This window comes from Anabrus simplex, chromosome 1, assembly GCF_040414725.1.
Source record: "Anabrus simplex isolate iqAnaSimp1 chromosome 1, ASM4041472v1, whole genome shotgun sequence".
Classification (NCBI taxonomy): Eukaryota; Metazoa; Arthropoda; class Insecta; order Orthoptera; family Tettigoniidae; genus Anabrus; species Anabrus simplex.
This window is the reverse complement of record NC_090265.1, coordinates 1,544,981,062-1,545,008,300: the sequence shown is the minus strand read 5'-3', so window position 1 is coordinate 1,545,008,300 and position 27,239 is coordinate 1,544,981,062. Positions and strand designations below refer to the sequence as shown.

Genomic DNA, 27,239 nt, shown 5'->3' with positions numbered 1-27,239 from the left:
CAAGTCTTCCCAGCCCAAAGTTTGCAGCATTTCCCTAACACTACTCTTTTGTCGGAAATCACTCAGAACAAATAGTGCTTCTTTCCTTTGGATCTTTTCCAGTTCTCCTATCATCCTGGTGTGGGTCACGTACACTAGAACCAAACTCTAATTGGGGTCTTACCAGTGACTTATACACCCTCTCCTTTACGTCCTTACTACCACCATTAAATACTACCATAAACATATGAAGTGATCTGTAACCTTGATTTACAACCTCGTTTATGTGATTACCCAATGAAGACCTTCCCTTATATTAACACCTGTGTACTTACAGCGATCCCCGTGAGGTAATTTCACTCCATCCACACGTTATTTGAAACTGAGATGACATTTCTTCTAGGTGAAATGTACAAGCTGACTTTCCATCCCATTCACCATCATATCCACAAGACAGATACATAGAACCCTGTCTCAGATATCACAACAGGATCAACTACTTTTCTCTTTGCTAGTGGTTTAACTTCGCACTAACACATCGAAGGTTTTCGGCGACGCAAGGATGGCAGAGATAGCGGCCGTGGACTTAAATAAGGTGTGCTTGGTGTGAAAATTGGCCTAAGAAAAACCATCTTCAGGGCTACCGACGGTGGAATTCGAACCTACCATCTCTAGAATGTAAGCTCACAGGTACGCGAGCCTAACCTCACGGCCAGCCCGCTCGGTGATCACTTCCTTGAAGACAGAGCTGAGACTCGAACCTACATCTCATCGCAATCATCTTCATGAGACTTGTATCACTCTGCTCTATACCTCTCAACAGTACAAGGTTGAGCCAAATGGGCTGGAAGTATGTAGCAATACAAACCACTGGATCTCGACGACACTCTTGGCAATTACTACGCCCTAACTAGAGGTGCTGTTAGCTATGTAAACAACCCCACAGGCGACACATTAATTACTCCCCCGCTACTAAATGGCTAACGACGTCAATTGGCTCCTTGTTTGCTATTGGAAGGCGAGCATCTCCCCACCCACTACACTCAACACAACCATCAGATCAGTCTGTGTGGTCCTACAACAGAATACAGTCGAGCGTCGCCGTCCTATCCTCGCTATGCTGTGTGCCAGCCAGTGGAAACGTAAGTCTTGTGCTTAACTTAACATTTGAGTATCCCCGTTTCTATCAAACTTTTACCTTATTGATATTTGCTAGTTGTTCACTCTATTAGCTTCGTTTAGATTAATTGACACTTCTCTCAAGATAATTGTATAGCATACTGTCCGTATAACTGCGGATAGGGCCTGATTGTTTCTGCCCGAAGATGTTCCATTTCCTGTCAGGCAGTCAAGAAATGTAAAAGCGGGACTTGCACTTCTGGGAAAGCATATGACCTTGGGGTTCCCTGAGTCTGCAAAAGAAATCAGTATTAGGACACTTCATGAGAGTAAGGTGGTCGAACATAGATCTATACCACCTGGTACCGAGGTTAGAGATAGTGGAAATCTATCCTCTACTCCTCCAAGTGCCTTCATTACTTGTGTAGAGATGGGTTTGTTTGTTTGCTTGTTTGTTATGTTTTCTGTGTTATGTAGAATATTGTAATTAAATCGAGAAATGAGTCCTGTAAGATGATTAAGGAGCTACTTCAGATATTCATGGGCGATTTTTGGTATATCTCGGGATGAAGCATATATTCATCGTAGCCACAGAAGGTTTTTGTAACCCGAGATCACATCACTTCTGTTCTCTCTCAGGAGATATCTTAAGACGCACGGTTATAGAGGAAAATAATGGCTTTTTTTGCTAGTGGCCTTAATTAAGGTACAGCCCCAGCATTTGCCTGGTGTAAAAATGGGAAACCACGGAAAACCACCTTCAGGGGTGCCGACAGTTGGGGTCGAACCCAGTATCTCCCGGATGTAAGCTCACAGCTGCGCGCCCCTAACCGCACGGCGAAATCGACCAGTAAATAATGTTTTAGCATGCATGGTTATAGAGGGAAGATAAATGTAATCTCTTTTCAATTGTTTGGAGGAAGTTCAATTTACTCTGAACTGCGTGTTTGTAATAGACAATTAATAGACAATTAATTAACCTCTTGGCTGTAATAAGCATACGATCCATGGAATATTTCAAACTGGTTTCGTACGGTGAGACGCTTGGCTTTACAGGTGGGGTATTAGCTTCCCAGCTGTGACAACTGTGGTTAGATTCCTGATAAAGACTATGATTTGATTCAGGTGGCTCTTAGCTGATTCAGCCAGCTGTTTGATGAGTAACTGAGAAATTTCGTATAGTAGCGAGGTTCCGTTGTAAACAAAGATCGGTTGGCCTCGTGGTCCCCTTCTCTGACGCGAGAGGTTACCCGTTACCTTCCACATCCTCTACTGGCCAATCGACAAGAAAGGGAAATTATTGTCACCATTCTCTGTTGAAATTACCTCACTAGTCGCACGCCTTAGTGAAGCAAGTAGCTGTTCTAGAAGTCTCAGCTTCGATCCCGTCTGGTTTTAGGGCCGGAAGAGAGTTTCACTCATGACAGTCTTCTTCTTCTTCGTCGTCGTCGTCGTCGTTTCGTTCCACAGCTTCTCCCACACAAGGGTAGGATTTCGGGTTCGAACCGTATCGCAAATTTGAATCTGACCTTGTTTTACGTTCAGATGCCCTGCTTGAAGCCAACCCTATGTGGAGGAATGTATTCATTATTATGTGTTGTTGTGGTGGTTGGCAGTGTAGTGTGTTGTACGCGTACGAAGAAGAGAAGTGTATTAGGACAGATACAAACAACCAGTCCCCGAGTCAGAAGAATTAACTAGACGTGATTAAAATTCCCGATCCCGTCGGGAAGAGAACCCGTGACCCTCTAAACCGAAGGCCTCGACGCTGACCATTCAGCCAAGGCTCTGGGCCGAGCTTGTACTGTAGTTAATGTGACTCTTCATATCGTGATCATAGCCACAGAAAGTAATCCTAACACAGGTACGTAACATTCCATTTCGAAAATTCCACATGTATTGACCGACTCAACGAAACTCCAGTGATGATGCCACTACGCTGTCCCTACAGTTCAACAGTGGCACACATTGTATCTTTTTCATTATGTAAATGATGGGAAGTCATGTAAATCGTGTCCTTTAACAGAGATATTCTGTATCGGTCGTCAGATCAAAAGAGAAGACGGGATATCGTCGTTGCGCCTGCGAAAACTGCTATGTGATAATACGGTATTTTTGGAGAAATGCTGACCCGCATGTATAGTACTCGGCACTTAAGGCTATACACTAAAAAGCAAATATCGCCGCCCACTTCTCTTTTTTTTATTATTGTCTCATCAATATTGCCAACTTGACTAGTTGCATATTGAAATCACGAGACATAACCATCAACAAACTAACTTCAATATAATTATCAATAATGGACGTTCCCTTAACCATGTAAATGAGCAATTAAGATATTCGTAATTAAGTCGCTAACGGCCGTAGCCGTGTTGAAACACCGGATCCCACGAGATCTCCGAAGTTAAGCAACATTGGGCGTGGTCAAGATTTGGATGGGTTGCCACGCGCTGTTGGTGGTGGGTAAGGGAACGGAGGAGCGGAAAGGAACTGGCCATTCTACCGTACGTAAACTCCTGCTCAGGCAAACCTCTGCGGAGGTTCGGACCTGCCTTCGGGCAGAATACACCCTTACCTTACCTTACCTTATCTTATAATTAAGTCGGTCTTCAAGCTCAGTGAAGAATGAGGGAAATAAAACTCTCTCTCCACCATCCTCACTCAATATACTGTTACATACTTCTGTATTTTGATACACGCATTACTATAACCGTATTCTTCACTGTTTGCCTTGTATAAATAATTCAGCTCCCTTCTTGAAATTTGCTATTACTTGTGGGACTGAAGTGAAACCACGTTGTAATAATACAAGCAAATATATTACATACAAATATGCCAAAATTCATTTAGAACACACAAAGGGTAAGTCTGCAAACCATACCAAAGTCATGACAAGACGAGGTTAAGTTAGGTTAGGTTGACAACGAAATATCCTTTCATTTCAACTGAACTGATCTTTATAGGGAAGTAACGTTTCTTTCCTTTTAGGAGTATTTCTTGCAGATGTTTCTTGCTTCTTATACATCCTATTTGAATTCTATACATACGAAATGGACAAAAAAAGACCGTATTAATAGAATGCTGCGTTCGTCACTTAACACCAACTACGTTATTAAATTAATTATTCGAACTTGCTACGATTCTACTTACCTGGTACTACCGATACAGATTTCCAATTCCACACAAAAATAAAATATGCTTTACTTACTCCTGCAAGTGTAACACTAGTGATTTTCACAACACGGCAGTATCGGTACGTATAACCTCGCAAATCATGATTACATAGTGCCAACTTGCAAGTTTCTTTTTTGTTGCTATTTGCTTTACGTCGCACCGACACAGATAGGGCCTAGGTCTTATGACGACGATGGAACAGGAGTGGAAAGGAAACGGCCGTGGCCTTAATTAAGGTACAGCCCCAGCATTTGCCTGGTGTAAAAATGGGAAACCACCGGAAACCATCTTCAGGGCTCAGGGTCCAGAGGTCAAACCTCTGTGACTGATTTGCAGAGGAAGTCAGTATATGTGAAATATATACTATACAAAATATTACAGTAGAAGTCCGATAGTCCGGCACGTTCGGGACCAGCCCGGTGCCGGATTACCGAAAATGCCGGACTATCGGGCGGTACCTCTTACTATGATATAGGTTAAGGCGTACAGCGAAAACAGTTGTAACACGGCGTTTTGCAGTAAAATATTGATCAGCAGAATCATTAGTTTAACAACACACTCCTCTTTCTCTTTTCCTTCTCTACGCTTCAGTTTTTGAAGGCATGTACTCATCCGTTTTTGAACGTGGCCCATATATTCAATTTTTGAAATATGTTTTTATCACATGGTTGGCCTTCCAGGACTCAGTATAGCACACACCCTTCTAGGCTGAATATTTCCAGAGATAGAGATATTTAAGTAAGTCAATGCATAACAAATGGATTGTATCAGATACGTTTGCACTATTAACTTCGAAATAATAAAAATACACTTCGATTGGTTTCGACAAATAATGCATGAAATTCACGAGAGATCATTATTAAGAGATAATAACATTTAAAAAATCCTGGAATGGTGCCGGACCATCGGGCGTTCCGGACTGTTGGATGCCGGACTAATGGAATTCTACTGTATTTCAAAACATTTAAAGTACTGTTATGCTCATGGAAATACAGAAAGTAAAAGACTTCTTAGCATTAATCACTCCACGTACTGCACAGTACTGTAGTGTCATAGATCATGCTTCCAGAGGCAGATGGAGTTTTGATCTCTGAATGAACTCCTCTTGGAGTTTGATATATGAGAGAAGGTGCTGTACCTTCCCGGTAACATGTTCTTCTCCGTCACCGCAGGAGACCCGTCTCTAATAGTCGTTTTTCTCACGATTGGAGATACCAGAGGTTGCGGATGATAGCGAAAGCTCTCTCTCTTCTGTAGCTTAAGTTCTGTCTCAATGGTGGTGGTTATAACTCTGTGTGGGAGCAAAGATGGATAGATGAGTATTTCCTCAGCCAAACCAGCGCCTATCCTGTAAGTATGGTCTGGTTTGGAATGTCCAGTTTGCATTGTTGGATACAGGTGCACACGCTTCTTTCAATTATTACTTTATACTGTTCATTTTGGACGGCTTCGCCACCTTCCTCACTAGTGTAAGAATCATCTTTGGTCATTACACCATATGCAACATATGGAAAAAAGATGAACGCTCCTTCGGTTTGTTAAGTAACATCTTCCTCTTGGACTGATAAAATAAGCTGTGTTATTGAGTAATCCGCTGTCATAAGCTTAGCTCGGTAGATATGGACTAAATTTTGGATCGAAATACCAAGACCTAATGTACGGTACTTTTAGCGCGCCATTTAGTATGAATTGCACGACAAACATACCTACTGTAGGTGTATTCCTATCCTCATCACTAGGAAAGTCTCGCCTCAAGGATCTGACATGTACGTATTGTATTCCCGGACCACATTGCCGTAACTGTTAAAGCTTTTAAAATTCGAGCTCATCATATCCATATAGAATTCAGTTTTCTACGAAGAAACTACTTCAATTTTACGAGTACATTTTTGTAGGTTTTATAGGAGCTATATTTCTCCATCCTGTATGTATGCTTCTTTATTAATATGATTAAAATGTCACCTGATAATTTAGCTTTTATCGGATAAAGTATGCGTTATAAGCAAAGGAAAACTAGTAGAGTTACAAAGGAAAAGCAAATTAATTTTTTTCGTAATTCTAAATAGTTTTACAGGTAATTGAGCTTTTACGTATTGAAGAAGCATCTCAAACGACCCAGAAAGCCCACACGCAGAGGCCTTGTGCAGGTCTAACGCGTTGACGACATGCAGGCGACCTGCGCGTCTATGACGTTGGGGCCCTATCTAAGATGAATTCTAACGTTGAAGATGGCACCAGCACCCAGACCCCGAGCCAGAGGAATTAACTACTGACAGTTAAAATGGCCCTGAGGTTCATTCAGCCTACATCATAAACGAGTACCAGGTTATTTCCGTGGGGGGGGGGCAAAGGTGGCCGAGCGTATAGCTAACCACTCTACCCCATCAAGTGCCGAGGTTACGAATAGTGGAAGCCTTTACCTTCCACTCCTCCAAGGGCCTTCATGGCCTGTACGGAGATGACTTTGCTTTTACTTTTATTATTATTACTTACTATTTTTTGTAGGTAAATAGTAAACAATCAAAATGAATTCAACTCGAGCACAGATTGTCTCTAGTTAAATACTGGTGCTCTCGTTATAACTTATTACTATATAATACCCCTTTGTAGTCACCAGTCATCAGGGCTATACGTCAAGTATCGAGTGAGTTGGCCGTGCGGTTAAGGGCGCGAAACTGTGAGGTTGCACTCGGGAGATAATGGGTTCGAACTCCACTGTCGGCAGCCATGAAGATGGTTTTCCGTGGTTTCACATTGTCACACCAGGCTGGGGATTGTACCTTAGTTAATGCCATGACTGCTTCCTTCTCACTCTTAGCCCTTTCCTTTTCCATCGTCACCATAAGACCTATCTGTGTCGCTTCGACATAAAGCGCTTGTAAAAAATATGTATACATCAAGTATAAAACACACCATAATATCGCTTAGTAATGCATAATACAGGGGGTGTTTCCAAACATTTAAGAAGTAATCCAAGGGTGGATAGCATACCCCCAAATACCACACGAAGTCTCTATGATCAATGCCCTACGGCCGATAGTTTACGAGCTAATCTTGTTTCAGTTATTATCTAGAATATGGGGAGAATTCTTATTTAGGATTTAAGCCTCGAGTCATGAACGGCGTTGCGGACATTGCAGTACTTCGGCAGCGTGTGAAACAAGGTTGCCATCGATGCCCGAGGAGTTCAAATGTGTCCGACAATCAATGAGGTTGCGTGTTCAGACGTATGGGGGACATTTTGAAGACTTCGTGTGGGTTAGAATACAGTATCCCTGCTCGACATGGGGATGTACCAGGTAAGGCTATTACTAATTCTTCCCATAAAAAGTTTGTAAGTCTTTAACTCGTAAACGATCGACCGTAGGGCATATGTTCATTGGGACTTTCATGTTGTTTTGGGTTGTACTATTCACCTTCCGGTTACTTCCCACGTGTTTGGGAACACTTATTCGCTTATAAGGACTCGCAGATCATTCATAATCATTACGCAATAAGTAAGAGATCTTTATAAAGAATTAAACTTCTTCTCCAAGCACATCAGAGTGAATGACCAGAGCGCTACCTTGAACCTGACCCCGTACCCCACATGTCTTGTCTTCAATCACAGACGTGCATGGAATGCGAAATCAACCTACCGACATGTAATAATTTCATCTTGGCAGGTCTTTTACAGTTTACGGTACAACGGTCGGGTGTGTGTGTGAAAGCAGAGACGTAAGAACTTAACGTGCAAACAACGCCTGCTGTTAATGAAGACTAGAAAAAAGCTATTTTGTTTGTAGGTTATTATAATGATGTCGTTAACAGCCACTTCACGTTCGTCATAGCCAGCGAGACTTGACACTGTGACCTCCGGTTGTGGGACAAGACCAACACTGGTCAGCCGCTGGCCTTGACTTTCTACTGATCTCCGGAGATGTCCTTACTGCTTTACCTGCCGTACTTCAGGAACTTGCAGATTAAGGACTTGATGAAACCTATAAGATGATGATGAAAAAAATGAAATGAAATGGCGTATGGCTTTTAAGTGTCGGGAGTGTCCGAGGACTAGTTCGGCTCGCCAGATGCAGGCCTTTTGATTTGACTCCCGTGGGCGACCTGCGCGTCGTGATGAGGATGAAATGTTGATGAAGACGACACATACACCCATCCCCCGTGCCAGCGGAATTAACCAATTATGGTTAAAATTCCTGACCCTGCCGGGAATCGAACCCGAAACCCCTGTGACCAAAGGCCAGCACGCTAACCATTTAGCCATGGAGCCGGACATCATGGGTATGATCTATCATATGCTAAGTTGGGACACACCGTATTAACTTACACTCTGTTCTCTGAAAGTGCCGGGCTGAGTGGCTCAGACGGTTAAGGCGCTGGCCTTCTGACCCCAACTTGGCGGGTTCGATCCTGGCTGAGTCCGGTGGTATTTGAAGGTGCTCAAATACGTCAGCCTCGTGTCGGTAGATTTACTGGCACGTAAAAGAACTCCTGCAGGACCAAATTCCGGCACCTCGGCGTCTCCGAAAACCGTAAAAGAGTAGTTAGTGGGACGTAAAACAAATAACATTATTATTCTCTGAAATACTCTGTCTACCTTACTGCGCCCGATTCTGATATAGCCTCGGCCATGGCTTCAGGTATTCTCATCTTCCTCAAGAAGTTCAGAGTTTTGTTAGGCATAGTCCCTCTGGCACTTATCGTCAGACCAGCCACTTCCCAGTTTTAAAAATCTTTAACTATTGTTGGGGTCTTCATAGCATAGTTCGTAGAATTGTGTTTTCCAAGTTATGTCCATCTGAATAATGTAGATCGAGTACTACATTTTTAACATAAGTGGAACGAACGATCAACTAATTTTCATATTGTTGAGTCAGAATATATATTCATCATCATCATCTGTTTACCCTCCAGGTTCGGCTTTTCCCTCGGACTCAGCGAGGGATCCCACCTCTACCGCCTCAAGGGCAGTGTCCTGGAGCTTCAGACTCTTGGTCGGGGGATACAACTGGGGAGAATGACCAGTACCTCTCCCAGGCGGCCTCACCTGCTATGCTGAACAGGGGCCTTGTGGAGGGATGGGAAGATTGGAAGGGATAGACAAGGAAGAGGGAAGGAAGCGGCCGTGGCCTTAAGTTAGGTACCATCCCGGCATTCGCCTGGAGGAGAAGTGGGAAACCACGGAAAACCACTTCGAGGATGGCTGAGGTGGGAATCGAACCCACCTCTACTCAGTTGACCTCCCGAGGCTGAGTGGACCCCGTTCCAGCCCTCGTACCACTTTTCAAATTTTCGTGGCAGAGCCGGGAATCGAACCCGGACCTCCGGGAGTGGCAGCTAATCACGCTAACCACTACACCACAGAGGCGGACCAGAATATATATTACAAAAGTTAATTTCATTTTATAGTAAATTCATCCCAAAACATGTTTACAGCAACGTTGAAAATATTATTTGCACACATCTCTTAAAATAATATGACGAAATTTGAATAGAACCCAATTCCGATACATTCATCCTAACACTGTCCGCATCCGTAGCGTAACGATTAGTGCTCTTAGCTGCCGTCCTCGGAGACCTGGGTTCGATTCCTGGTATTGTCAGACGTTTAAGAACGGCAAGAGAATTGGTATTTACTTAAACTGGTACATGCAGCTTACTTCCATTTGGGGTGTGCCTGGAAAGAGTTGCACTATTTCGTGACGAGGACACGAGTTTGGTTTTATCCTAAAATTTACGTTGGGATGAAACTCACATAGACTCACTTTATGATATGAATGGTAGAGCGAGACCAAAGCATGTACATATTAAATAAAAGTAGATATAGGAATATTCCTCTTCAGTACCTGCTGTATTAAATGTTGTGTTACAGAAGAATGCTGAAAGTGATAGGGGTATACTGGATAACGAAGGAAGAGATACTGACTAGGTTTTGTGAGGGGAGGAGGATTTGGATAAATTTGATCATAAGATGTAGACTGATAGGACATTTCTTGAGACATGCAGGTAAAAATGAAATGTCGTATGGCTTTTAGTGCCGGGATATCCCAGGACGGGTTCGGCTCGCCAGGTGCAGGTCTTTCTATTTGAGGCCCGTAGGCGACCTGCGCGTCGTGATGAGGATGAAATGATGATGAAGACAACACATACACCCAGCTCCCGTGCCGTTGGAATTAACCAATTAAGGTTAAAATCCCCGACCCGGCCGGGAATCGAACTCGGGACCCTCTGAACCGAAGGCCAGTACGCTGACCGTTCAGCCAACGAGTCGGGCGACATGCAAGTGTTTTCTGTTCTTTTTGTTTTAGGGGGCGGGGGAAGTGTGCCAGGTAAGAATGGCAGTGTGGGAGGCCAACGCATAAATTTGAGAAACAGATTAGAGCAGATATCGGATATAGTAATTACGTAGAAATTAAAGAACTAGCACAATACAGGGACAGATCCATAAATCCAGTCTAGAGAATGATAACCCAGACAACAACAAAAACAACACCAACAACACATTTTATTTACCCCCCCCAAACCCCATGGCACTACAGCCCTTGAAGGGCCTTGGCCTACCAAGCGACCGCTGCTCAGCCCGAAGGCCTGCAGATTGCGAGGTGTCATGTGGTCAGCACGACGAATCCTCTCGGCCGTTATTCTTGGTTTTCTAGACCGGGAACACATTTTATTTAAGTATTTGAAAATCAATGTAACTAACTTCATTATGACGCAATTTAGGGCAATAAAAGGCGAATTCATGTGCTCTGCCACTGTAGGCACTAACGACACCCGCCTTTTATATTTACTATTTTCCATTTCTTATTATATAATTAAGGCATAGGCCGTGCAAGGTAAAGGAGCATGATGAGGATAGACTAAAGTCTGTACGATTTTCTCCTTTTTGCGGCTTTGGTATTGGATGGAGAAGGCTTGAGCCAACCGAACCAACAAAAATTCTTGCACTGTTACTAGTCGTCAGAGAAAGTACATTTAAGGCAAATCTAGATCTTAGCAGTTGGAGTGTGTTCACGAGTGTAAATGACTGGCTGCTTCATTCACTTTTGTTTAGTGATTTTGTTCCAATGCTAGAGGCGTGATAGTGGAGTTGTCACTTAGCTCTCAGCAAGGTAGCAACATTCGAATCCCAACCAATATAACTTATTATGGATTCTTAATATGAGACGTCACGTGCCTGTGGTTCGGAATCTACGTAGAACTGAAAGTCTCTTGACTGTGATCACGATGTCAATACTCCCGTAAAACTATACGTTTACTTGCTTTGCTTGTTCTAATTTCATTGCAAAACTGGACATTTTCTGATTGTTGTAAATTTTCTGTCTCATATGTACCGGAACTGGACCTTATGAGTTTTGCTACGGTGTCGCATAAAGTGATTTATCGGCAAGTTGTATGCTTATAAGAATAGGATATCAGAAGAGTGCACATAATATTAATTTCAAAGAATTGAACGTTTTATCGTCAATGAATACAATTTCATTAACTCATACATCAAGATGGAGTATTTTACGGCAAAATGGTGTAGACACGGTACAGTACAGCAGTGTTCCGCCATAAATTGGCCTGTGTGGTTCATGGAAACTCTTGAACAATGCGTATGTGTGTGTTATATTTAAACATGAAAGTTTAGACCATGTTGTACTCTGAGTGGGCTGGAGACTTTAGGTTCGAGCTAGAAACTCGCAACAGTCATCAGAGTTCAGATACTTTAATGTTGAATTAAAGGAGGTGTTGTAGAACTGTTATACTTCGTTAAGAACGGTGAATTCACTTTACTTTTCTTCTTACAGGTGCTAAGGCCATACTTGGTCTGCACGACATCACAGATAACCGCAATATCTGGCGTATGCTCTCCGCTGAGTTCCTGGGAACCTTCTTCTTGGTGTTGGTGGGCTGTGGCAGTTGTGTGTCATGGAGCCCTGAGACTGCGCCAACCTTCCTCAGCATCGCCCTTACATTTGGACTAGCCGTGGCCACCATCGCACAGGTAGAGTTCTGTTCAATGTACAAAGTTATACTAGACTCCGTCTTATTACTGAACTCACAGTAATCTGACACAGACTAAAACAAGTGCTTGGTCCTGGATGTCCCCACACTAGCATTCAGTACCGCTGCCAGTCGGATGGAGCTCCAGCTTCTGAAGGTTCGTCTAACACCTCGAAGAGGTGTTAAGTGTTCTCTAGATGACGTAAGGAAGACCTAGCTCTGAGCTACCTCTTCCTGAGCTTTCCTGTCTGGGATATTCAATTTATTCCTCCATCTATTGATACGATTAGAGTGTTCGGATCAATAGAGAGCTTCAAATCTAGGAAAAATAACGATTAGTTGCAGTACAGAGAATAGGATTATGAAAGTATTGAGAAAGAACCCTTTCCCTCAGTGTAGAGAATAATTACATCAATAATATGCATATAATATATACATCACAGTTTGTTGATCTGTTATACATATATACCGGGGGAGTTAGCCGTGTGATTAGGGGCGCGCAGCTATGAGCCTTAATCCGGAAGATAGTGGGTTCAAACCCCACTGACAGCAGCCCTTAAGATGGTTTTTCATGGTTTCGCATTCTTACACCAGGCAAATGCTGGGGCTATGCCCTAATTAATGCCACGGCCGCTTCCTACCCATTCCTAGCCCTTTCCTATCCCATTGTCACCAAACGACCTATCTGTGTCTGTGCGACGTAAAGCAACTTGTAAAAATAAAGTTATACTGTATCTATACAGATATTAACCCAATAGGAGGATATAAGAAGAATATGATATAAACAGAGAAATTAATGGAAAATTATATTAGAATGGCTACAAATTATTTGGTTACTACTTTTCTATACTTCAAAACCCTGTAGGTTGGTACGGTAACTAAATTCAGAAAGATCAAATGAGATACTACTTTGGCTAGTGTAGAATCACTTTCCTTAAACATAAATGTACAGTAATCTTTTAAAACTGTAATAATCATTATAATCGCTATCATCACTCCATAACTCCGTGATGGTGTCTCATCTACAGTACCTTCATTCTCTCTCTTTTTTTTTTAAATATTTTTTTTTTACAATTTCGCTTCACGTCGCACCGACACAGATGGGTCTTATGGCGATGATGGGATAGAAAAGGCCCAGGAATGGGAAGGAAGTGGCCGTGGCCTTAATGAAGGTACAGCCCCAGTATTTGTCCGATTAAAAAAATGAAACGGTGTATGGCTTTTAATGTCGGGAGGGTCCGAGGTCAAACTCTGCTCGCCAGATGCAGGTCTTTTGATTTGACTCCCGTAGGCGACCTGTGCGTCTGATGTGAACATGGGAAACCACGGAAAACCATCTTCAGGACTGCCGACAGTGTTGTTCGAACCATCTATATCCCGCATGCAAGCTCACAGCTGCGCGCCCCTAACTACATGGCCAACTCGCCCGGTACCTACATTCTCGAACTTTTAATTGTTGTATCTCCAGTGCAGTTGAAACTATGAAATTCAGTATTACCAATCCAATGCATGAAGTCAACAGTGAAATAAACTCATGGTTATCTCTACTCATATTTCTAAAATGATGGCAGAGTGTGAATGTGTGAAGTTCGTCGTATGATTTGATTTGCCTTTTGCGTCACAGGTGACTTGAACGCGCAATAGAGCGAGCAACCTTGGATCATGCGCAGGTGAATGACCTCATAGTGAACCGATTGAATGGAATGGTTGACCTAGATATCCAAAAGTCCGTGATGGTGTCTCATCTACGTTGTTAATTGTGTGAATTAATTTAATTAGATAGCAGCTGTACCTCTGACCAATGTAAACACGTCAGTCCAAGGTTAACTGGGCTGTAACAAAATGTTATTATCATCTTCACGAAATTTCTACCGGCGTTTTAAAACTATTGTGTTTAAATAAATATAATTTTATATGTATTCACGGTCCTTGTTTGAGATAAACTACTCGAAATTTAAGATCGGCTCACATTTTCGTTGAAGGGTCATAAGGCTTGGTAGAGGCTGTTATTTTAAGAGAACGCACAACTCGTAACGAACTAAAGGTAAATAAGAAGAAACATAAATTATATATTCAGCAAATTAATTTTGAAAATGAAAGTTGAAAATACATAAATGAATTTTTTAAAGTCTAAATCGTCGCGAACATATCAAAAGAGAATGCTGTACATGTCCCTTGATTAACACCATTCTTCCTTACTAAACGCTCGCTAAAATACCTAACAGACCACGTCCTGAAACTGTCTTTACTCTAAGACATATTAGATATAATTGAATTAAATAGGATATAATTTCACAATGTGTAACATCATAATATTGCTGAATGTATTTTTCCACAAGGACAAAATTTGAGAATTTAAAACATCGAATTACGCAGGATATTTTCTCAATTATTGCAGAATTTTCAGCTTCACTTACCTCAGAACTATGGTCTCCTTCATTTTATGTCGTCTATGATATGTTATAGCTCGATTGGGTCGCAAAGATCCATCACATCTGCTTTGGCTCTTATCGTGAGGTGTAACTTATCTGGCATATCGCATTAAAGCAGTTTGAAGACCATACTTTACTTCGCGGATTCTGTAATAAAATAAGGTTAAAAATAAACTTTAATTCGATATATAATAAACATATACATACAAAGTTTAAGTTCACACTCCGACTATTCACATAATTAAGATAAATATGTTCATTTACATTAACTTACACTTCACAGAAATAGGGCTCATACTATCTCAAAGGAGACATTATTTAGAATATTAAAGAATCAGACCCAAATTTATATGGTGAACTTTGTATGGAACAGCCTTAAACTGTCCTAGAGAAACACAGTTTCAATGGGTGTTCAATTGAAAGCGAGGCCTACAGAATAACACTTATCGAAATTTTGGAACCAGATGTAGGACACCGAAGAATGCCGTATGTAGGCCTACATGCTCATGAATGTCTGAGAATGCTAAGCTCCACACGTGCCATATAGGCCCTTGGAGGAGTGAAAGGTAAAAGCTTACAATATTCGTAATTTGGTAATTAGTGGCATAGAGTGGTTGCATGTATGCCTGGCCACATTTGCCCCCAGGAATTAACCTGGTACTCATTTTGTTGGTGTAGGCCGAATAACCCTGAGGTCCACATGCCTATCCAGAAGTGGAAATCGTGTTTCTAAATATTTTAGATTCGTGACGGAGTTACGAACCCCGTTATTCAGGAAAACCAAGCACGTCTTCACCTCCAGAGCTAGGAAACCCTAATGACTCGCGCCGACTCGGACAGGTCTAACGACTACAATGGGATAGGGCAGGACTAGAACTCGCAAGGAAGTGACCGCGTGACCTTAACAAAGATACAGTCCTAGTATTTGCTTAGTATGAACACGGGAAGCAATGGGGAAACTATTTTCAGGCCTGCCGATAGTGGAATTTAAACTAATAGCTACATGGCCCGAACCAAGCAGACAAATCGCTCGCAAGTCCAAATGGGTTCATTGAATTAGCCCTATTCAGTTTATGACGACATATTCCGACATATGGTCAGGATCGAGATCTTAGGTTCGGAAGGTCTCGGGTTCGATTCATGATCGGGTCGGATATTTTCGCTACGTTTAGTTAATTCTATCTCCGAGACTGGGTTTTGGTGTTTGTGTTTGTACCAGTACATTCACACCACACCACATCACCAACCATAACAGAAACACGCAATAGTGAATATATCTTTCCAAATAAGGTTGACGTCAGGAAGAGCATTTGACCATAAAACAGCGTCAGATCTACATGTTCATCACAGTTCGAATCCACAACTCCACAAGGGTGTGTGAGAAGTAGAGGAATAATAATAATATTATTATATTTCGACATATGCATTCTTCCCCTTAAAGATCTAGTTTCTCTAGTATAGTCTTATGACTATGACTATGCTGGAAGGTGGCAGACATGCAACACCTCGTGATGTAGAACAAGAGCATCCAACGGCCATATTGTCTAACATCCCTAATACGTTGATGGCTAATGTTCATTTACTTAAAATATCAAATTGGAGTATCTGTACAATCATATCTGTTCACTTATACTTGATTTGTCTTCCTGGGATTAGAACCTACTAGTCATGTCTATAAGAATTGATATACATTGATAGGGAAAAATTCATCGTTAGCCTCGGTAAGACTTTCATTAGGTGAAATATCTCAACAGTTAAGCTCTTAATGGCACAGTTCAGGTGATATTATCTGCAGCTGATCTGGTTTTCACAGCATCAAAATATTTCCTCCGCTTGTCTTTATAACCACTTTAGGATATATTACTATAATAATAATAATAATAATAATAATAATAATAATAATAAATGTGACTGTTGGTTAGCTTGGTGCAGCCCTTGCACGACAGACCCTTTCCTGAGACTGAGTAGCATCTGCCGTTCATAGTACTCTATGTGTTAATGTGGTGAAGGATAGTTTTGTGTGTGAAATGCAGAAATGCTGGAGACAGTACGGACACCTTTTTCCCGAGTCAAGGAGATTAACCGTTCATGATCAAAATCTGTCTAACTGGCAGGGAATCGAACGCAGGATCTCGAGGACCGAATACCAAGCCACTGAGCAGTTAGCAACGGAACCGGAAAATGCTACGGTAATATTTCAGTTTCCAGAACACGTATCCAAATATTTGTCCAAAATATTGACACCAAAGAAATACAGACTCATCGGGTATACAGGGATGCTGATTGGAGTATACCTAGCATGTTGACATAAAAGTAGCGTAACTAGTTAGTATTCAGTCTGGTGTCTGGCTTCATGGCTAAATGATTTTCATGCTGGCATTTGGTCTAAGGTATCTCGGGCTCAATTCCCGGCCGGATCGGAGATTTTAACATGCATCGGTTAATGTTTCTGGCTCGGAAACTAGGTATTTGTGCCGTTTTCTACATTAGAATTAATCTTAGGTAGAGCCCCATCCTCAAAAACGCACAGGTTGCGCAAAACTGACTGAACTAGTCCTGGGTGTCCTAAAATGCGTCTTATCATTCTTTTTTTCCTGGCCAGATTTCGCCAAATCGTTCTCCTTTCTCCAGTTCGATTGAGTCGATTCAGTATCTCTTCATTCGTGATTCGACCTACCCATCTCACCTTCACCATTTTTCTATAACACATCATCACAAGTTGTGTAGTATGGACTTTCATGGACATACTTACAGATTAGTCATTTCTGTGGAAAACATGTACGAGGTATCTCTGGAGGGCACACGCTATTAAATTTAAATTTTCAACCTGGTAGAGTGGTGGTGAATCGCCATTCTAATTGATTTTTATCCATTCATTTCTCTATTCATAACAAATTCTTATTATATTCTCTTATAGAGTTAATAATCGTAGCTGTATAACTGATCATAAATTTTGATGTATAGATTATTGGTAATTATTCTCTAAACTGTGAAAAAATGTTGTCTCGGTGCCATCATAATCATATGTTCTATACTGTACTAATCACTAATCATCATTTTTATCGCACATAAAATCCTTTATATCTCAGAAAATGAGGACGGTTGTTATTTGGAGACTTCAATGCGCTGTCTCGAAGTAACCATTTAGAAATGGACGGTAATTGTTGCTTAGTTATATCATACCTACTAGTGTTGACTACAAACCATCAGTCAGATTGGATTCTATTTTCAAACTGTTGAAATGAGGTACTCAGAATTTACTTCGATATTCAGGACGACCACTGGTTTTTTTTTTTTTTTTTTGCTATTTGTTATATGTCGCACCGACACAGATATGTCTTTGGCGACGATGGGAGAAGAAAGGCCTAGGAAGTGGAAGGAAGCGGCCGTGGCCTTAATTAAGGTACAGCCCCGTCATTTGCCTGGTGTGAAAATGGGAAACCACGGAAAACCATCTTCAGGGCTGCCGACAGTGCGGGTCGAACCCACTATCTCCCGATTACTGGATACTGGCCGCACTTAAGCGACTGCAGCTATCGAGCTCGCGAGCACGGTTTAATATCGTGAGTTAATTCGTAAAAGAATCTGAGTAAACAATACCAACATAATGCTATCATTCATGTACACTTCTGTGTAACTAATAGGCAATTGACGAAATTTAAAAACAAGTCGATTAAAATATAGTTTTAAATTAATCTGTGTCAATTCATCTTGGGTGGGGATTCCTCTACTAGTATGTTATATTCCAAACATTTTCGAAACTTGCCATATAATCAAGTTATAAGTAGAATCATAATTATGCAGATAAATTTAAATATTATTGTAAAAAGAAATAAAATTGAATTTCCTTCTTTTGTTAGTATTGACTCCTCTTGTACTTCTTTCTAATTGACCACAGTTTTATCTTCGAAAGCGTCGATCGTCAGGATGTTGTGTTGAAATAATACAATAACAGGTTTTATTCAATAAGCATTCTTCAGGCAGTGGAGCCTTTCATACCACCAGCGATTAAATAAATTCATGGTAGGGCCACGACTTAAATAATTTCTACTTCAAACTGCAGTCGTGTGAAAGGAGGGTGTATCAGACAAGTACTCGAGTGATAATCATTTCTGGCGCAACGCCGCGCCGTCCAAATTATTAGGGATATTAGGTCACGATCACTCGGATGCAAGAGCGATCGTGACAATTATGAAAATCAACCTCAGATTATGTAATTACAATCAACTGTACAACCTACATCTGTGCTCATGAAAATATAAAACACTACCGTCAAATTAGTCCAGAACAATTATTTTATCACTGCACAAATGTATACAAAGTAAATGTAGTAAGACCTCCTTCGTGGCCTCGGGGTACATATGTAGAATCCGGTCCCAGAGATTTAAAATCTCGTGCGAGGACTAGAACGGCGCGCACTTGAGGGGAGGAAAGTTGAAATCACAATCTCGGCTGTCCTCGAAATGATGTTTCACTTTATCTTCAGGGAAATTCTGGGATTAAAACTAACATACGACCACGAACATTACTTTCAAATCATGGTCAATCTCTTACTGTTTCTCTCTGACCCCAGGTTGGCTGGTTTGATCCTGGCTCAGTCCTGTGGTATTTGAAGATCCTCAAATACGTCAGCCGCGTGTCGGTAGAGTTACTGGCAAATGAAAGAACTCCTGTGGGACTAAATTCCGGCACTTCGGTGTCTCCGAAAAAAACCGTGAAAGTTGTTAGTGAGACGTGAAGCCAATAACATTATTATTACTGTTTCCCGTTCGACAACATTTGTCTGGACGAGGGGCAAAACCCACCCCCAACCTTTCTTCAGTTGTAGCCAAAGCTGAGGGTGCCCAACGTTCCGAACATTGCCTGGCTGCTTGCTTAAGTGATGAGATGCCCCACTGAGTCCACAGGAATCGGCTGATTCCAGGAGGTAGAAAGTTAAAGAAGAAACAAGGGCAACAGCATAGTCATGCTGAAACACCGGATCACGTGAGATCCCCCAATTTTAGTAACAATGTGCGTGATCCTCACTTGGAAGGGTAGCCATGTGTTGTTGGCTAGAGGAGGAGCGGAGAAGAGTTGCCCATTCTATAGCAAGCAATATCCGGCTCAAGATACTTCATTAGCGACCTCTGGTCTAACTGGAGGCAATGACCTGATCATCAACGTCCAGGTTTGAATAAGGCACTTTATTATTATTATTATTATTATTATTATTATTATTATTATTATTATTATTATTATTATTATTATTATTTCAGAATGTAATACTGCTTGTGATTTTCATTTGTTGTGCACAGCTATATTTCATGCTGTTGAATATAGTAATAGGCTACATTTACGCGAAGTTTGAAAGCACAAAGGGGAAATTTGGCTCCGTGCACAATACGATAGGCCTACATCTCGCCAACAGCGTAACTATACTGAAACACTTGATGTTATGAAACTTCTGAAATTTTGTTTGCTGATGGACTGAAGAGATACCTATGTATTGAAATTTTGTCCTGAAGAACATTTAACACGCCGAGTTGTCGTAACTATGAGATATCTTCAAATGTCACCTACCTCAGTATGAATCGAACCGACGTCTTGGAAACAGAAGGCTAACGACCAATCCACTTCGCCATTGGTGAGTGAGGGCTGTTAAGAGTGATAAACTCCAATTCGTGACAGCACCTTGGTATGTCAAGCAGTTATTGTTAGTTAACAGGGCCAATGGGATATAACAAACCAGAAATAATTGCATACCCTATTAGCTTAATTGCTGTACGGGTGTCTATTTCTCAGTCGGAGGACCTGGGTTGGATTCCCGGGCAGTCCAAGAAATTTTATTTTATCCTGGACTTAGGACTAGAACAGGCTTCATTCAGCCACGTGAACTGAGTTGAGGAGCTGATGATACGAGAACTAGTGGACCCGGTGAAGAAAGCCAAGTGATATTACTAAGAACGTCACGTTGAACACGTGAAACTCCAGTTTCTGCTGTGCACTTGATTGGGGAATAGTCGTCTTGACAAGCCACGGTCATGGGACTTATTATATGAAATGATTAAGACCATTAGCCTTCAGTTACGTTTAAATTCTATAGACCGAACCATATTTATTGCAGAATAATCATCGTAGATCGCCATGGAACGTAAATATCACACCTCTGCAGCTTCAACTAGGATACTTAGAAGTGTTTTTCTCAGGACGCAATCTGTTGCTACGTGTTTGACAGTGCTTTTGTTATTTTATCACGCTGTTCTATCCCATCGTTGATGGTTAATTTAAAACATATTAGCTGGCTATTGGCGATCTACTTCGCTTGACGGTCAGGAGATGAAGATTCAGCCAAGTAACGGTCAACATTCTCTGAGAGAGCAGAGACCAGACCAAGCCTTGCTCATCCCAGCCCTTCTCTTTTACGAGCTGTAAAACGAAGAGGGAGTGGAGATTTCAAGAATGCTGCTTACAGTTGGTTAACTATTACATTATTACAGGTTTCAGAGAACGTCTAAAGAAAATACAAGAAAGTAGAAACGGGCGTAGCACAGGTGAGAAACAGAGTAGCCTATAAACCATCAATTTATGGAGTAAGGGTTGCAAATATTATTTTGACCTACCTTTGACCATTCACTTTCTCCTGGTGTTCTTTGCATCAGTTTATTGGTGTAGAGTTGTCCGCAGTTCAGGAGTTGAGTAGCTCAGCTTGGGAGTGGCAGTATATATTAGTTTCAGGAGACTAGATCGCAAATATATGAATTCACATTGTTCACAGGGAAATGTAATTCTTTTAACAACATAGGCTTTCACGGCCAGCGTCTCCATGAATAGGCTATACAAGGAATTCTTACGACTTGGTGGGTTATGAGAGCATTTAGGGGTTGTAGGAAGGATGTAAAGGAGAGAGCATATTTGTCTCTGGTGAGACCCCAAACTAGAGTATGGTTCCAGTGTATGGGACCCTCACCAGGATTACTTGGTTCAGAAACTGGAAAAAATCCAAAGAAAAGCAGCTCGATTTGTTCTGGGTGATTTCCAACAAAAGAGTAGCGTTACAAAAATGTTGCAAAGTTTGAGCTGGAAAGACTTGGGAGAAAGGAGACGAGCTGCTTGACTAAGTGGCATGTTCCGAGCTGTCAGTGGAGAGATGGCGTGGGAGGACATCAACAGACGAATAAGTTTGGATGGTGTCTTTAAAAGTAGGAAAGATCACAATATGAAGATAAAGTTTGAATTCAAGAGAACAAATTGGGTCAAATATTCGTTTATAGGAAGGGGAGTTAGGGATTGGAATAACTCACCAAGGGAGATGTTCAATAAATTTCCAATTTCTTTGCAATCATTTAAGAAAAGGCTATGGAAACAACAGATAGGGAATCTGCCACCTGGGCGACTGCCCTAAATGCAGATCAGTAGTGATTGATTGATTGATTGATTGATTGATTGATTGATTGATTGATTGATTGATTGATTGATTGATTGATTGATTGATTGATTGATTGATTGATTGATTGATTGATTCGGTACTCCACAACTGAGCTTTGGAGAGAGTGAATACTTGGAAATACCGGCGCAGTTGCCAACAAAACATTGGGAGCTAGGAATCCACAAGCCCACAAGCCCAGAATATGTCTTTTATATCATGTTCCACACATTTTATATCCGAAATTTGTTGCAAACCAAATGAAGGGATTGTCCCTGTACAACAAAGATCGTGAATACTCGAACAAATGTATAATGTTATGAACAAAGTAAATAAAATGGAAGTACCAAAAGGAAATACACGTATTTGATATTTTTGCCACTTTGAGTGCGTTAACATGAGGATGGCAAATTGTCTCTGGCTCCTATGGTAACTTCAAGGTTCTTGAGGTGATGGTTATCACGATATTAGGGAATACACGGATTGTATTGATAATTTTCCTCTTTGTCGATTTCTACTGGTTGGGTCAGATCAGTCTCGGATCTGACGGTCGGCTCGATTGTTGTTATTTTTGATCGAAGATGACCATGGCTATTTGAAGAACATTGCATATAGTGGAGATTCCATGAAATTCTTCGTGGACAACCATGCTTGAATCTAGGCCAGAATTGAACGAATCTTGTGATATCTGGCATTAGAGTTTCACTGTGCGTGCAGCGACATATTTTCATAGCCGTCACGTGCTGTAGGGGTTGCCTACCCAGCTCCATGGCTCGGGTTCAATTCCTGGTCAGTCCAAGGATTTTAATTCTGGACTGAGACTCGGCCCCGCGAGATCAACGAGAGGAAACGGATCGGTCACGAAAGCCAAGCTATACGGCTAAGGAACTCATCATGCTGACCATGTGAGACTCTAGTGTCCGCAGATCATCTGATTGGGCAGTAGTCATCTTGGTACGACAAAGACCTTAATGGGCTATTGCGACACTAGTTCTTTTCATGCATTTTCCTAACATATTATGGAGTTTAAAAAAATCAATTTTTCAGAATTCTTAAAGAGTGCTGTTAGAACCATTGCGGAGCTGATATATAAATGAATGTCATCGCTGAACGTGTGTCAGCACTGTACTTATATCTTCACTCCCTAAGAGGAGCAGCTATAAATTCTTGGGAACTTGAACTCTTGATACTGTAAATATTACGTAGCTACCTGCCATTAAATAATCTAGGATCATCGCAGCTTAAGGTCGCCATCAAGTCACGCACGGACCATTAATAGGTTACTAGGTAGAAGCAGAGGTGGGAAGCACGCTGGAATGTTTGGGAATTCACCTGTCACAGGAAAATGGCTACAGCTCTCTTTCGTTCTGGATTCGTTCGTTACCAAGATATACTTGCAATTAGATAATTGATTGTTATTCGATTGTCCTCAATCATGTGATCTATAAGTGCAGACGCCCGCCAACTTTCCTTTCACTATAATTTTTCTCTTTACCCATAGCTATAATTTTGCCATTCATAATTCTCATGCCATCCAGAGTGACTTCATGAAATAACAAGCCATTTAAAGCGGTGTCTTGGTAGAAGGGTGTGGTGAAAGCTCTTGTGAAGTTTAGTTTGTTGCAGTAGTGTATTACGGCACAACTAGTTTGATTCGTAATACTCAGTGGGTGAAGGCCCCTGAACTGGACTCTTATTGCAGCCATGACCACTATCCTTTACCGCAGATTATCATTTATGATGTATCACGTTGGGGTATCAAATCCTGAGATTGAAACATAGAGAGAATCAGGCAATCAGAAACTACTTCGGTTCAAATGTCCAGCCGAATTCCTTAGACCAGTTTGATATTATTCATAAAAATATTCTTGGCTTTACGTCCCACAAAATACTTTTTCGACTTTCAGAGGGTACTGTTCATATCCATCCGCCTATTGCATCTTACATTGGCTCTAATCTGTTTTTAATTTCTGTGTACTTACCTTAAACTTTCCTGTGAAACCAGCTGAATAAGACATGGATGTCTCAAGACGTATCCTATCAATATGTCTCTTCTCCAAGTCCTTCTCATCTCGCCAACTCTGTTCACTATCTCCGAATTTGTTATCCGATTTACCCATCTCTTCTTCAACATAATTCTGTAACATTACACCTCAAAAACATCTATTCTCTTTCCGTTTGTACCAATTAATACCCACGTTCCAGTTCCGTAGAACGTCACGATCAAAATGACTTCAGAAACGTATTTCTAATCCCATTTCCATGTTTGAGGTAAGCCGATTTTTGACATGGAAACTATTTTTTGGGCTGGTTTACTTTTCATATCCCCTTTGCTTCTGAAACGCTATTCCTTGCACTTGTTTCTTTCTTCTTTTTCCTACCGCTTTTCCCACACCTGTGGAGTCGCGGGTGCGAACTTCGTCGAACATGCGGATTAGGCCCTGTTTTACGGCCGGATGCGCATCCTGACGCCAACCCTATATGGAGGGATGTAATCACTGTTGCGTGTTTCTGTGGTGGTTGGTAGTGTAGTGTGCTGTCTGAATCTGAAGAAGAGAGTGTTGGGACGGACACAAACACCCAGTCCCCGAGCTAGAAGAATTAATCAGAATCGATTAAAATCCACAACCCGGCCAGGAATCGAACTCTGGACTCTCTGAACCGAAGGCCAGTACGCTGACCATTCAGCAAACGAGTCGGCTATTCATTACACTGTGATATTGTATTTTGATGTATAGTCAAATTTTCGCTTATTGAGCATGTATCTTTACACAAGTTATGAAAATTAGTTATACGCATTTGCATTACTTGTTCCCGGAAGTTCAGGCATTTCATTTTTCAAAAATAGGCAGCCAAATAAGCACTTAACATTTAGGAAATAGGCAGTAAAGTAATTAAAATATGCATTTATAATGACAAAATGGGCACTAAAATTATAAAGATGTTTTAATATAAGTAACGTAACACACATTTACATCACATTTTAGTACTGAATCTTACATCCCCCTGTGGGTGGAGATGATAGAATAACGTTAACGGTAGAGATCTGTGTTATATGAAAATATTGTTTGCGTAAATGTTGTTATCTACGAAGTTAAAATCAATTTTACATTATTATTAATACGGGACATTGGAATTATACATTTTTCTTTCCATTGATTAATTTTAATACGTAAATAACAGCAGGCCCGCCTCTGTGGTGTAGAAGTTAGTGTGATTAGCTGCCACCCCCGGAGGGTCGAGTTCGATTCCTGGCTCTGCCACGAAATTTGAAAGTGGTACGAGGGCTGAAACGGGGTCCACTCAGCCTCGGGAGGTCAAATGAGTACAGGTGGGCTCGATTCCCACCTCAGCCATCCTGGAAGTGTTTTTCCCTGGTTTCCCACTTCTCCACCAGACAAATGCGGGATGGTACCTAACTTAAGGCCACGGCCGCTTCATTTCCTCTTCCTTCTCTGTCCGTTCCAATCTTCCCATCCCCCACCAAGGCCCCTATTCAGCATAGCCGCCTGGGCGGGGTACTGGTCATCCTCCCTTGTTGTATCCCCGGCCCAGAGTCTGAAGTTCCAGGACACTGACCTTGAGGCGGTAGAGGTGGGATCCCTCGCTGAGTCCGAGGGTAAAAACCGACCCTGGTGTGTAAACAGATGAAAAAGAAGAAGAGAAATAACAGCAGACAATATCCACAACTTAAAAAAGACAGAAAAGGCAAACTGTCAAATAGGCTACGGAAGTTAAAATAAGCAAGAAAAGGCAAAATAATAACGGGTCGTACCACTCTCAAATGTACGGAAACAGGTTCGTCTCTATGTGTCACTTCGATACACACACCCAGATAAAAAAAGGTGTTTTGCCTAACTTCCAGGCTCTAGCAATTACTTTGAGGGGTAAATCACTTAGCCTATACTGTAAGGATGTTTATTATCAAAGTTTACCTGTAATGCCAATAGACTAAATGTGAACGAACGTATTTTTCAAGTATTGAACATACTCTAAGAGCTTTCGTTTATAAGCATATCAATGTGTTGTTCATACTGCAGAGACGTCTGTGCGTACATCTCAGTGACCCAGGTCAAAATACGTCACCAATATTCGTTTGCAACGTCTTCCACCAACAACCTCGACAGACCTGGTGTATACGGAGTGTTTCATTAAAGAACAGTTTCCTCCTAACATTAGAATTAATATTTCCTGTAAAGATTCTTCAAATGAAAATCGCCGTTTTGATATCAAGAGCGAAGAAAACGATCCCTTTTTATCATTTTCTAGCAAGTGCTTTTGTGACACATTAAAGTAAAAACCCATGGCACTAGAGCCCTACTGAGCGACCACTGCTCAGTCTGAAGGCCTGCAGATTATGAGGTGACCGGGTGTGACATATTAAACAGCCATAAAACAACCGGCGATTTTTCAACGCGCATTTCACTAGTTAAGTTATATTAACCCCGTGCAAGTGGCTGCACGATTTGGGTCACGTAGCTATCAGCTTGCACTCGGGAGGTAGTGGGTTCAAACTTCATTGTCAGCAGTCCTAAAGATGGTTTTCCGTGGTTTCCCAATTTCACACCAGGCTACGGTCACGTCCTTCCAGTTCCTATCCCATCGTCACCATAAGACCTGTCTGGATCGGTGCGACGTAAAGAAAATTGGTAAACAAGGAAATAAATATTAACAATGTATTAAAAATAGTCGAATAGTCGGCGTCATGGTCTCAAGTTTTGATGTAGAATATGTGATAAGTCTTGTCTGGTCAGTATCCGCATTTCTTAACTCTAACCTCATCATCACCAAGCTGAATGATCACTATCCATATTCGTGAGTTTCAAATCATTTCCACCACTGGAGCATGGCTGAGGCTACAGGAACTCGCCTCATCTCGCTAGGTCGCCTTAACTTTGAGACACACCTGATAAGCCTTTTGACGCATGGCATAAGTGATTTTGGAATTTTTTGAATTTTGAAAAGCCGCTCTATCCTCTCCAATGAGTTTCCGGTAATTCTAAAGACGTTTTCCTATATGCTACGACGTTTTTGCGAAAGAAAGACATTTTTCCACTTCTTCGCACCACGATGTTCTCACACGTTCTCCATATGATTATTTTTGCCGTATACTTATAGAACTCACTGAATTAATCAAGAGACGC

General features: G+C 41.5%; 1 protein-coding gene across 1 annotated transcript in view; it reads left to right on the top strand.

Moving 5' to 3' along the window:
• The window catches only part of Drip (aquaporin homolog protein drip), a 483,076-nt gene that overhangs the window by 52,237 nt on the left and 403,600 nt on the right, over nt 1-27,239 (top strand). The window contains exon 2 of the mRNA XM_067138074.2: nt 12,063-12,259. Coding sequence (XP_066994175.2) covers nt 12,063-12,259 — 197 coding nt within the window. The remainder of the gene's footprint in view (nt 1-12,062; nt 12,260-27,239) is intronic.